The sequence below is a fragment of the Hyaena hyaena genome, unplaced genomic scaffold (genome assembly GCF_003009895.1).
Source record: "Hyaena hyaena isolate Hyena2069 unplaced genomic scaffold, ASM300989v1 scaffold_210, whole genome shotgun sequence".
Lineage (NCBI taxonomy): Eukaryota > Metazoa > Chordata > Mammalia > Carnivora > Hyaenidae > Hyaena > Hyaena hyaena.
In genome coordinates this window covers 803,374-817,240 of record NW_024080841.1, presented here as the reverse complement: position 1 = coordinate 817,240, position 13,867 = coordinate 803,374, and the positions used below count along the sequence as shown (strand labels likewise).

The 13,867-nt window shown below is 43.1% G+C and overlaps 1 protein-coding gene across 1 annotated transcript in view; it reads left to right on the top strand.

The window, feature by feature from the left end:
• The window catches only part of NEK11 (NIMA related kinase 11), a 251,083-nt gene that overhangs the window by 166,401 nt on the left and 70,815 nt on the right, over positions 1-13,867 (top strand). The window contains exon 14 of the mRNA XM_039242197.1: positions 12,992-13,052. Within this exon, the coding sequence (XP_039098128.1) occupies positions 12,992-13,052 (61 nt within the window). The remainder of the gene's footprint in view (positions 1-12,991; positions 13,053-13,867) is intronic.

Here is a 13,867-nt window from a genome sequence, read left to right as displayed (position 1 = left end):
TGCCCTTTCTATGTAACCTGCTAATCTGGAAGTGCATGGGTCCACATCATGCCAGAGAGAGCAATAATCATTCTTAATATGTGGGGGCCAGCCTAGCAGCATGTCCGGTGCCATACTGAGTCCTATCTGTGCCTTATCCCATTTTATAGTCACACACACATTGTGGAGGTAACATCTTCCATCTCACCTTACAAATGAGGGTGAAACAGAAAGAAAGAATAACTTGTCCTACGTCACCCAGTCCATTGACAGGGCTGGAATTCAAACTAGCAAATATTCCTTGTCAACTAGTAGGCATTTGGGCTGACTATAGAACTGAATGTAGAAGTTAGTAAAGGAGAGGAAAAGGATGCTCGGGACCTAAGTGACAGTTCCAAAAGGTGTGAAAACATGACTAGATGATTTTAAATCATGTTGGAAACACAGGGCCAAGTTTTCCACTTACTCTGTTGGGTTTATGTAGGAATAAACCTAGAACTGGAGTCAAAAATCATAACTAACCTGCAATAAAGAAGTGTGTATAGCAAGGGCTACCTTTTGGAACATGAGCCAATAAACGTTCCTTATGCAGGACTTTCTTCCCTAGGCTATCGGGCGTGTGGTGTGAAAAGAGAACAACAGTTCATCAAGAGCAAGTGAGCTGTTGGGAGGGCGGGGGTGGGCTGGGGGCAGGTCCCTCTGCACCTGCCGCAACCTGAAAAATGCATCACATCACAGCAAAGGTACCAGCCTCCCCGACTCCTAAAAAATTCATTGCTCAAGTTCCTGGGTGGGCACCATGAAGCCACTCTGATGGCCCTGCTCTCTTTTCTCTTCATCCTTTCCGTTTCCAAACTATAATCCAAAATGTCTTAAGAGTTCTGTATTGGATACGTAGGAATGTCTGTGACCCAAAGGAAACCCTGCAGATACCGACTTGCTGCGAACCTGGGCATTAATAAGAGACAGGTGCAGTGAGAAGGTTTTAATAATGCAGAGTAAACAAGGCATTAGCAGTGAAATGCGGACACATTGACAGTCACGTTTCAGTGACTCCGAATTCAGTGACAGAGGCGGTTAGTGCTACAGGAGCCTGGGGGCTTGTTTGCAGTTTGAGTTTTGCAGATGTGGCTTTGTGCTTCCTTCACAGACTTGGAGACCTTTTTTCCTTGACAGAAGGCAACTATTGGCAGTGAGATAGGAATGAAGCCATCAGCTTCCTGATTTCAGGGCAGCCTCCATGAAGGTGCCATCCGCTCTGTCTTATGGCTTTGTACTAAACGGCACCCTCTGTCTCCCTATGAATTATGAATGCAAATAAGCGAAGGCTTGCCTTCTAATGAGATGGAAGCGAGATGTGAAAGGTACATCTGAGTGGGCAGAAAATGGATAAGGTCACCTTGAGGTGTTTCGGTTTCTGTAATTTAGTGACACTTTTCAAGATATAGTGGATATAGTTCGTAAGAGAGTAGACAGTAGCTTAGTAAAGCAACTTGCAGGAAAGAACGTGGGTTGTTGCTTGGATCATTCATTTACACAATGCATATCTGAGTATTCTAGGCCCTGCGTATGAGGCAATGAACAAAACAGACACAATGCCACTTTCATGGATGTCCCACTCAGTCCCATGTATTTACAGAGTATCCATAAGCTGTCAGCTCCCAAATGTGTCTTTGATCCTTCAGTTTTGTCTCCCCTCAGTTCCACATTCACGTACCCACTGTTCCTGGGAGTAGGGTTAGGCATCATGTGGACTTCTAATGGACACCCTGAATTAAGCATGTCCCAAAGTGAACTAATGTACCCCAGCCCCAGTCCAGATCATCTCCTCCTGAGTCAGCCTTGACTCATGTCCTTTCACTCACATTCCACAACCAGTCCAGAAGCAAAACCTACTGACTCAATGTTTAGAATATGATCACCTCTACTCCCGCTGCCAGAGCCACCATCACCTCCCCAGTGTATGATTGCAATAGCTTCTAAAAGGCCTCCTAGTAACTCTCCTTCTCTCCACCCCATACCTCAAAGTACACCCCATACCTCAGCACAGTCTGTTCAAAATGACCTTGCAGCCTCTGTTATTGCCTATGGAAGAGCCCCCCCCCCCCCCCCCCCCCCCCCCGCTTCCATCACTGGGAGAATCACCCTCATGCATCCCCCTTGAGTCATATTAGCCTCTGTCTTGTTTCTGGAACACATCAAGCATGCCCCTGCCATTGAAAGCCTCTCCGCCCCAGATACACAAATTATTTTGCTCCCTCTCTACCTTCAAGTCTGTGTTTATATATTATCGTATTGGGGAGGATTCAGACTACTTATATAAAATAGCACTTGCTGACCTGAGAAGTCCTCTGCCCTTTCCCTGCTTTATCGTCCTCTGTATGTCTTATCACCATATGACCTACCACTGCTTATTTGCGTATTCATTTATGGTCTGTCTCCCCCTACTAGAATGGAAGCTAGTAGGGCAAAGATTCTGTTTGTATCATTGCTGCATTCCCAGCACCTTGAACAATGTTCAGCACAGAGCAGATGTTGTGGAATCAATGGATGAGTGAATGCCTGCAGTGGATGGTCTAGTGGTACAGGTAGCCAGCAAGCCAGCATGCACACCACTGGGGCAATGAGGAAAGGAAGAAGTGAAATGATGGAGTAAATGGGCTTTGGGTGGAAGGGCGGGGATGCCCACTGAGTGGGGGAGTCAGAGAGAATTTATAGAATGGACTTTTCAGCTGTGACCTGAAGGATGGAAAAAGCCAGCCCCTCGATGTAAAGAAACAGAGCTGGGAGAGTCTCAGATAGGGGGAAGGGTGTGTAGGAAGGCCCAGGGTCATGAAAGGGCTTGGCAAGTTTGAGAAATTGCATAGCGAGCAAGAAGACTGATGTGGTTGGAGAGGTCAGGCTAGCAGTAGCTACATCATGAAGGTCTTGTAAAGAGAGTGGATTTTATTTTAAGTGCAAGGCCAATCCAATGGAGGGCAACTAAAATAAAGTCCTTTTTTAAAAGTTTATTTATTTATTTATTTTGAGAGAGAGAGAGTTTGAATGGAGGAGGGGCAGAGAGGATCCCAAGGGGGCTCCATGCTGATAGTGCAGAGCCTGACATGGGGCTCAATCCCAAGAACCGTGAGATCATGACCTGAGCTGAAATCAAGACTCTGGATGCTTAACTGACTGAGCCACTCAGGCGCCCCAGTAAAGTCTTAAAATGAATCAATGGCAGTAAAAATTGGCATAACAGTAGCAGTGGAAGGTGGGGGTTGACTGGAAGGAGCCATGAGGGAAATTTCAGGAATGACAGAGGTGTTCTTTATCTTGTTTGGGGTGGTAGCTACACGAGTATGTGCATTTTCTAAAACTTAACCAATTGTACACTTAAGATATGGGTATTTCACTGCATGCAAATTTTACTTCAATAAAAATATCATCAACAAAGTCATCAAGACAAAACAAACTACAAAAAAAAAAAACCCCTACAACAGAACCGTGATATTCATACGTATATGATGACACTTGTAAGTCAGCCTGTCTCAAGGCTGATGCTTCGCAGTCTGTGGCCTAGCTTCGGGGTCGTCCTGGTACACTCAAATGAGGTATCTTAGGGGAAAAAGGTGAGTCCAGAATGACTGAGCATGAGTGGGGGGAAATGTTTCGGTATGGCTTGGTTTCACCTTGTGGGATGACTGACAAGAGTTGACCAAGAGGTAAAAGGAACCAGCCACTTCACATCCTCACAGCCGCTGACAGAGGGACCTGTGAGGGGATGTGCCCAAGGGCCTGAGTGAGATGCACTTGAGCTCCCCTCTGTGGCTGGAGCCTTAAGGGCAGGTGATGGCCACTTTGTATATGCATTTATAGAGCTTTGCTTGGGATCGTTCCCCAGACAGAAATGGTGTCGGGCCTGGCAGCACACCATGTAGGTATCTATTCCCCCTTATCCCGGGCAGCCTTCAGCCCCTGGAGACATGAGACACTTCATAGCTGTGAAACTGTTTACGTCTGGGCTGCTATCTGCCCAGCCTTCTCTGGATATGCCTTTGGGAGTCAGCATAGCCCACCTGCCAGCAGAGCGCTGACGGTGCTAGATGTAGACAGATGGTGGGGTTTTCACCACCACAAGGTGTGGGCGTAGGAGAAGAACCCTCTGGGACGTCCTTGAGAACGTCTAAAGATAGATACACAATTGCTAAGGGCTCCTGGTGCCCAAACTGAGCCCTTATCCCAAAATAAGATCTTCTGACACCTAGTTGCCTTTCTTTCTTTCTTTCTTTCTTTCTTTCTTTCTTTCTTTCTTTCTTTCTTTCTTTCTTTTCTTTCTTTTCTTTCTTTTCTTTCTTTCTTTCTTTCTTTCTTTCTTTCTTTCTTTCTTTCTTTCATCCATTCATTCACTCATTCAGAATTCATTCCAAGAAGGGTACAATATTGTGAACTGGTTTCCATTTTACTGATATAACTGCTAGATCGATCTATCTATCATCTATCTATCTATCTATCTATCTATCTATCTATCTATCTATCTATCTATATTCAGCTTCAAAGAGAGCTGTGTAAATTGTTTTCATTTATCTCTTTGTAACTAAAGCTTCTCTCCTTCTTCAACTGTTCAAGGTTCAGACTTGTGTAACATTTCCCTTAAATAAGTACTTTGTTTCTTTTTAGCCAACTTGCAATTCTTTTTCTCTAACTTAACGAGAGGAAGGCATTCATGGTGGTGGGGTAGTGGAGGACATAGTGTCTTTGTGTCTCTGCCTTGCCTCTCTTTGGCTCCTTCCTCCGCAGCCTCTTCTTCATCCAGATAAAGGTCAAATGTCCTTAGACTTTGGACAACAAAACTTGTGGGACTCGTCTTCTCTGTGAGGAGGTTCTCATTACTTTGTTCCCTCAAGGAAATAAGTGACTGTCTGTGATAGCTTGAGAAGCAAATTGCTTCAGGAAGAGATTTCATCAACTGCATTATCCATTCCAACAATTTGAGCAGAAGGTTAAGTTGTGTTCACTCCAAGATACTGAGCCATATTGGTTGTATACCAAACAAACCTTTTTGAGCATTTTGTTTAAAAAATGCATATTACAATTAATATGCGCCAGGCATGGATCTATGCACTTTACAGATGCTAACATTTAATCCTCCCCACAACCCATTTTACAGATGGGGAAATGGAGGCATGAATAGGTTAAGTAATTTGCTCAAAACACATGGCTGGCAAATGGCAAGGCTGGACTTAAGCTCAGGCAGGCTTGTTCCAGAGTCCATGCTCTTAACCACTAAGCCGTGCCCCTCTCCCTTGGTCCATTCCGTAGAGCCTCTGCTTTGTGCCAGTGGCTCTGGCCACAAAATGATTTGAATAAATCCTAAATCCTGCTTCATTCCACCCAGTCTGGTCACTGGGATGAGACTCCACTTGCCAGGTATTGGTTTAAGATGAATATGCAATCCATTCTGTCCAAAAAGCATGAGGATATACTTTCTTGCAGTGGAGGGTTCTGCAAATGCACTGAAAGTAACCACTGGTGCTCTTTGTTTAAGCCAGTTTATGTAGGTTTTTCGTTACTTGTAGCTGAAACTGTCCTGGGTAATATAGATGCTAAATTAAGATTCTTTTTCTTTTTCTAGCAGGAATATTGAGATAGAGATATGGTGGTGTAGTTAAGGGATTATATTTTCAAAACAGTTTCTTGTCAACTTCCAAGTAAAAGTTTGAATGTCAAGGAAAAAAGCAATGCTTATGATATGCACAGATGACAGTATCTGAGGCTTGCCTCTAGCACTAATTATGGAAATGTAAGATGCCCTATAGTTCTGGTTTGATATAAACCTTGTAACTACATTTTGAATACTTTGTCCTGTTATTGAGTACCCATATGCAAATGTTATTAAGAATTTTGTCCATTGGGTCTATCAGAGTATTAGATTCCAACAAAATAATGCTCATAGAAAATCTTCTCCCTGAATGGAAAACTGCTTTTTCTACATAACTAAATTCTTTATGGTTGGGAGATTTTTGTGTTTTCCAGGAGTCAGATTTCTCTAATTGTATCAATAGTAAGTTGACTAGGGAAACAACAGAAGTGGTTGCAATGATAGGAGTTTTGGGCTTTGTTTTTTACTTTTGTGTTTTGTTTTGTTTTTACAGCCCAAAGAAAGGCTTCTGAACATTTAAAAAAAAAAAAAGTGTTAACTCAAAGCTAACATTTAAATAAACTTTTGGGTACACCTAGATGGCTCAGTTGGTTGAGCGTCCAACTTCGGCTCAGGTCATGATCTCACAGTTCATGAGTTCGAGCCCCGTATCAGGCTCTGTGCTGACAGCTCACAGCCTGGAGCCTGCTTTAGATTCCGTGTCTCCCTCTCTGTCCCTCCCCTGCTTGTACTCTCTCTCTTTCTCTCTCTCTCAAAAATAAATGTAAAAACATTAAATGAACTTTTGATTTGCAGTATATGCAAGAGTCAGAATATTAAAGTGTCTGACATTGAGCATTTCAATGATTCTTCTGGGTCCTAATTCATCACAAAAATATCTAGTACCATACTCTCCACACCAAAGTTCTGCATGTATTTCCTGAATGAAAACGAGTAAAGGGGGCGAGATTTTGCTACTGTTTTAAACATATGTATAATGTGTCTAATATATTAATGTCTGTGTTTCCAATATAAGTTCTATGGTTATACCCCCTACACACACACACACACACACACACACACACACACACACACACACATGTTTGGACACACATATCCCACTATTCCAAATGTAAAGCTCAGGAATGAAAAGGCATCATGTTCTTGCAGCCATGCAGGGAAGGTGAAATGTCTTAGTGTTAATACTTAAATAGTTCTCCTTCATGAGGATGACTTGAGAGTTGTGAGCTACATCTACATTGTGGCCAATTAAAACTATTAAAACTATAAACTCCGCTACTCTGTAATAAGACACAAGTTTGTGATGCTGTACAAGTCCATGCTGGCACAGTGGGGATTTTGCCCTCCAGGGGATATTTGAACATGTTTAACTGTCACAACGTGGGATGAGCAAGGGTACTGGTAGTAGGTGAACAGGGATACTGCTAAGAGCCCTACAGTGCACACGAGGGTCCCTCACACAATTAACAAGCCCAGCAGGCCAATGGTGCTGTAGTCAGAGAGTCTTGAGTTAGCCAAATAGGTGTTCATGGCACTTCTTCCCAGCTTAAAGTCACCTTCACACTAACTGAATAGAAGAGAATTCTTTAAGGCAAATAGACCTTTCTAGCACAATCCTCATGGCCCACTGCAGTCTACCTGAACTCAATGCCTATAACATTCACATTGGTTAAGTTTGCTCTTGAAATGTGGCCCATGGACCAGGAACATCAGCAGCCACTGAGAGCTTGTTAAAATGCATAATCTCAGCCCTACACCAGACCTACTGAATCAAATTCTGCATTCTTCACCAGATCCCTGGATGATTCCTACACACAGTGAAATGTGAGAATCATCAGGTGAGAGGACTATATATCTACTAAATAAAAAGGAGAACAGCTAGTTGCTTCCTAGACACTCACTGGCTGCTTTAATGACAGTAGCTTTGAGAACAGTCAGCCACAAATGTTTGCAGACCTCATCTCCAAAGCTGATAGGCCACAAGTTCCATTTGCTAAAATACAAAACAAGATTGGAAAACCTCCCTCTCACAGGTGTGCCCCATGCAAGAGTTTCCTGTTAACTGTTTTCGCATTGCCCCTTTTAGGCTTCTCTCCACAGGTCACCAATTAAAAGGAGAATGAGATGGTAGCTGGTTTACTATAATGATCACTTTGTAATGTATATAAATGTTGAATCACTGTGTTGTACACCTGAAACTAATATAATATTGTATGTCTACTACACTGCAATTAAAAAGGGGGGGGAGTGAGAAATTAAAGCACACGGAATTTTAATATTCAGATTAACATGGGATTTGATACAGGTCTGCCATCACCAAATGTGAGTTACTGATTCTGAAAATACTTTTCTAGTTTCATCCTAAAACCCCTTTGGGTAACTGTGACCTATGTTCATAAGGCTCAAGTATAAAAACCTTTCAGTTAATCTCTGCAGAGAAAAAAAGCAAAACTGTGCTCCATCCTTTTTCTAGAAGTTGCTCCAGAATCTGAAGAATCCTGGTTCTAATATGAAGTGGCAGGATATAAGCAACTACATGCAGGTACCTCTAGCTGAAATGCTAGCGCTCGCCAACTCTTTTAAGGAAAGAGATTTGAGGGCAATGGTGGGAAAGTGACATTATTTTTTAATCTCAAAGAACTAAAGAAATTCTTTAATTGAAAAATTAAAGGCATTAGTACAAGACACTAAAGCAATCTTTCCTCCAATGAGAGGAGCTGATGTATAACAGAAGAGAGGCTCTCATGGTAGAAAATTGTACTTGAACAAAAGAGTAATGACAGGGAGTTTGAACAGGAGTAATGACAGAAGTCCCAGGACTAAATTCGGTAAAGACACTTGGGGACCCTAGAATGTATGAACTAACACAGGAGGCTCTGTTCATGTATTTGTCCACATGAGGATTTCCCTCAGCATGTTCCTGGGACTTTCACAGGACGAACTGGCTTTCATGGGCAATTAGGTTTGGGAAACACTGTATTAAACAAGGTTTTAAATCTTTACTAGAGAGCTTTTCAGAGCTTTCAATATGTTCATGAAGGTTATGAATCTCTAAGATACCATACACAGCATTTGTGAGACGCGTTTTCATAGATTACTTTTTAAAAGTTCTAGGGGCACCTGGGTGGCTCAGTCATTTGGGCTTCTGACTTCAGCTCAGGTCATGATCTCACGGTTCTTGAGTTTGAGCCCCACGTCGGGCTCTATGCTGACAGCTCAGAGCCTGGAGTCTTCTTCGGATTCTGTCTCCCCCGCCCCCATCCACTCATGCTCTGTCTCTCTCTGTCTCTCTCTGTCTCTCTCTCTCAAAATAAATAAATTTTAAAAAATTTTAAAAAGTTCTTTGCCTTGGGGCGCCTGGGTGGCTTAGTCGGTGAAGCGTCCGACTTTCGCTTGGGTCATGATCTCACGGTTCGTGGGTTCGAGCCCCGCGTCGGGCTCTGTGCTGGCTGCCAGCTCGGAGCCTGGAGCCTGTTTCAGTCTGTGACTCCCTCTCTCTCTGACCCTCCCCTGCTCACGCTGTCTCTCTCTCTCTCTCCTAGAAATAAATAAAACATTAAAAAAAAAAGTTCTTTGTCTCATACTTTGGTAAAAGCCAATAAATGTTGTTTTGTAACAGTAGCAGCAGGGATGGTTTTGTCGACTTGAGTTGATGAGGGATAGTTTTGTTGAGGCCACGGTAGATGAATCTGTAACTCAGGGAGTAAAGGGTCCAATTCCTCATGGGTCCCAGGGTCTGCAGGACAAGTAGCGTGGGGCCTGCTAGAACGTGGAATTGGGAAGAATAGTGAACCAGCCCCAGGAAGAACCAACCGTAAAGCAAGGAAAGCCTGAGAGACTAATGAGCAGAAAGCTAAATTTTGGGATGAGAAGTTCTAAACCTGACACTCCTGTGCTCCACATGAGGCTTTTATCCCTTACCAGTTACACATCCCACGGTGCCCAGTGGTGTGGGCCCTGTGGTGCTCACAGGGAAGGGGAATTGTGGCAGGCTGCGGCCTATAGTGGGGTCATCTTTGGAAAGCACATGCCTCATTTTGGGACATTCAGAAAGTAGCAAGAGGAAGTTTCCCAGAAGGCCCATGAGAAGGATTTCAGCAAAGGAAGCTCCAGTTTGGGGGAAGCCTGTCAGGTCCTATCTGTCTCTGGGGTCAGCTCAGGAGGAGTCAGAAAATAGCCCCGCAGTAAGACATCTGAGAGCCGAGAAGACAGGTTGAAGCATGAGCTGCACACATAGCCAGACTGCTCAGAAGGAAGCTCTGCAAATAAAATCCCCTGAAAGAATTCATTGTGGAAGATGCGTGCAAAGTTTGCACAGGACTGAGAAGTTCCAAATTTAGGTAAAACCTGTGTGGTGAGGTAGAAACAGGAATATTCTGTCTGTTGTCCTGGAGTGGCTTTTTTTTTCATCAATATATTTGAAAGAGGCTTATTGATTGTTTCCTGTGCCCAGCTCTGAGCAGGTAGGGTCCTGAACTCATGGAGCTCACAGTAATGAACAGACATTAATTTTCTCTTTGGTTAAGTGAATCAAAAGAAACACGGCACTGTGACGGGGTTGGCTGTGGTGGTGGAAATGTAATTTGGCAAGGTGCTCAGAGAACCCCTGAGCAGGTGACAGAATGCTGAGAAAGGCAGTCACCTAAATATATGACATGAGCATTCTCAGCCAGTGAGAAGGGCCCCAAAGTGCAAAAGATCTTGATGCGTTGGAAGAAAAGAGAGCATTGTGGCCAGCGCACAGCGAACAGGAGGGAAATTGGAAAGAGGTGAGGCTGGAAAGATCAGGAGGAGCTGGCTCACACAGGGCGGGGCAAAGCCATGACAGGATTCATTCCGTGTGCGGCGGGCTGGATTGTGTTCCATGCACGCCAACGCAGTAGCTGCTCTTGTGAGGGACAAGGATCCACGTGAAGCCACAGTGGAAGCAGAGGAGTAAAGAGGTTGTTGCATGGTCCAGGCAAGAAATGGCGGTGGCTTGAGCTAGGGTAGCTGTTGGATTTTGTTTACTTTTAATATGAGGCTCTTTCTCTTTTAATAGATAAAAGGGTCTTTGTGCTGGTTTCCCGGTTTAGCTTCTGTGATCCTACCCGCCACCTAATGGTGGAGAACATGCATTGTATGGGAAATAATGGGGGAATTTACTGCTGAAAGAGGACCCACGGGGGTACCCTGGGATACAAGCTCATCCCTCCCGGCCTCAGTTCATGTGCTCTCTTCCCTTCCATATGTGGAAATGGATTATCTGTCCTCCAGCGGTGGACTAAGTAAGGCTCATCTGTTCTCCCTCATCTGTATATACATTTGGCATATAACTAGTGCTCACTAAATGTTTTCTGAATGGAATACAACTGGGTAATGAAGTGACTGTGTGTGTGTGTGTGTGTGTGTGTGTGTGTGTACTAACTAAATTGTTCGCCGTGACTAGCTCTAAGGTGAGAAGATCATCTGTATTATTTAGTGAGACAGGACTTGCTGATGTTTAGATGAGAATCTGTACAGTGTGATTTTTACAGCCCTGGAAGATCCCTTTGACATGCTTGTTTTTTTCTGCCGCCTAAACTTTCGCTATTAGAAATTCATTCCTCTGATATGAGGTTATATCCCTTAGTGAAACACAAATATCCTGAGGTAACACATGAGCCTTATCAATTGACTTGGCTTTAAATGGATCTACCATGTTTTTTCTTGAGAGGAATAAAATTTTAGTGAGAGGAGGATGAAACAAAGTATGAAGTAGCTCATTGTGGAGAAAATGCTTGCCTGGGATGGGTGGGAGTGTGAAGAAAAGAGCTGGATGGCCCCTTAACCATTATCTGGCTCAACCCCCAGGTTTCACAGATACGGAAACTAAGACCTGGGAAGTCAAGCCCCTTGGCCTAGGCCCGCACACTTAGTCGAGCAGCCAGGCTTAGAACCAGGCTTGCTGGGGCAGCGTCGTCACCCGTGTGTGCTGATGGGTGCTCTGCTTTTCCTCTGACAGATCATGTCTCTCCCAGGTTCCTCTTCGACTCAGGGCTGTCCCTGTTATGTTTGGAGACCACAAGAGTACAGAATAAAGAAGGGATCTGTTTTTTCTTCTTCTGGATCTCCTGTCTCCCTATTCCTGGGCTGGACACCAAGGTCTTCAGTTAGTGCTTTGGCCTCATTGGCCAGGACTGACCAGACATACCTTCTTTGTCATTGCCCCTTCTGTACATCAGCACATGAAATGATGCTGGGTTTTGCCACATGCATAAAAAGTGGTCCAAACTCCTAGCAGATGTTATATTATAAAACCACACATTTATGTAATATTTTAGAGGAGTCTATTATACCACAGTACATTTTTCTAAAATTCACAATTACTCCAATATGAAATGTGTTGCTTGTTTTGAAATGGATCAGGTGAGCCATACGTTATTAATTTCCCCCAGTATAGTCACAAATCTGAAAATAATTAAGTGATTCCATTTCCCCAGATCATTAGGAATGCTGTTGTGGATATTTCCAGCCACCTGGGTAGAGGGTAGGTATTTATTTTGCATTAAAGACAGTATTTGTTGCCAAATACTGTTCTGAGATCCCGGTAGCCCTCAGGGGGGTGTCTGACTCTAACTGAGAGTTAAGGCAAATACGAAGTGCAATTCTTAGATTTATGACCCTGTGAAGACCACACATTTCCAAAGAAGAGCTGGTAGAGGCACTCCCTGGGAAAAAAAATATTAACTTGATTTTTTTCACTTAATTTTTAATGTATTGAATAGATTATAGATTGAATAAATCCCTTCCCCCATTCTAAGTAGCAATTACTATTTTGTAGATTAAATAAGTAATATTTGTTTTATTATAGAAAATTTAGAAAAAACTTAAGCACACAAAGAAGAAAATAAAGATCATCCATAATCTTTCCTCATAGTCAAAACAACTGTTAACATTTTCTGTGTATGTTCTTCCCAGCAGACAGATAGGGGAATAGATCTATAGACTGATATGGAGAGAGTGAGATACAGGTATATAAACAGAGAAAAGGGACAAAGAAAAAAAAAACTGTTCTTGAATACTGAGAACAAACTGGCAGCTGCCACAAGGGAGGTAGGGTGGGGGGTGGATGAAACAGATAAGGGAGATCAAGAGTACACTTATCTTGATGAGCCCTGAGTGATGTATGGAAATGTTGAATCATTATACTGTACACCAGAAGCTAATATAATGCTGTACATTAATTATAGTTCAATTAAAAAAAATTTAATGGGATCATATTGTCAAATAATTTTGCAGCCAGTTCTGTGTGTGTGTGTTCTGTTTTGCCCAAATGTAGCAAGAACTTTTCTCTATGTCAGTAAATATTCTTCTGTCACACATGGAAGTAAATCTCTCTTGTTTTGGCAGGACAGTGATATTGAAGCACTGGTCAGGTGTCTGGAACATGTCCTCGGTTGTACCTCTCCAGGTAAGTTGCTTCAGATTCCAAAATGTAATGATACCTGCTGATTCTAATGGGATATCCAAGGAGTGGAAAGTTGGAAGGAATCTTACAGATATTTCAGTCCAGCATCTTCATTTCATACAGGAGGAAACTTAGGCCAAGAGAAGTTGAAAGTCTGGCCCAGGGCGAGGCAACTCGAAATTTCTTACTGTGAGTCACCTCCAGTCTCCAAGGATGAAATCATTGAAATTCAGTGATCCATTGTGATCAAACAGTGGCCTGGCAGTATATAGTACCAGGATTTCCAGGTTTCCTGGGAGAGGAACCTCGGTACTTCACTCATCCTGTAGAAACAGGGTGCACTTCGGCATGCAGGAACTGACCGTCACTCTGAAGGTCATTCAGTTATTGGAAGCGACTTGGTCTGAAGAACAAAGCTGAAATTTCTTTAGCGTTGTCTGTATGATAAATGGGATTGCTGAGCTTCAAGGATAAAACCCTATTTCTTAGTTTCTTCTTCTTTTTCTTGAATCTGAAAAGCCCAGCTACGGTCCCTTCTAGCACTAGATGATAAATCGTCACACCTGACATTGGTAGACTAGCAGAGACTATGCCTACAGGCCTTGGTGAAAAGGGCTTAGATTTGTGTCTTTGAAATTTGATTGTGGGTTTTTATTTTAAAGTTTAAAATGTCATGACCAGCAGCAGTCTCCTCAAAGGAAGTGGCAGGAATAAAGATCATATGTGCAGGTGTCTCAGTTGGTTAAGCATCCAGCTTTGGCTTAGGTCATGATCTCACAGTTAGTGAGTTCAAGCCTGGCATTGGGAGAGTTGGAGCT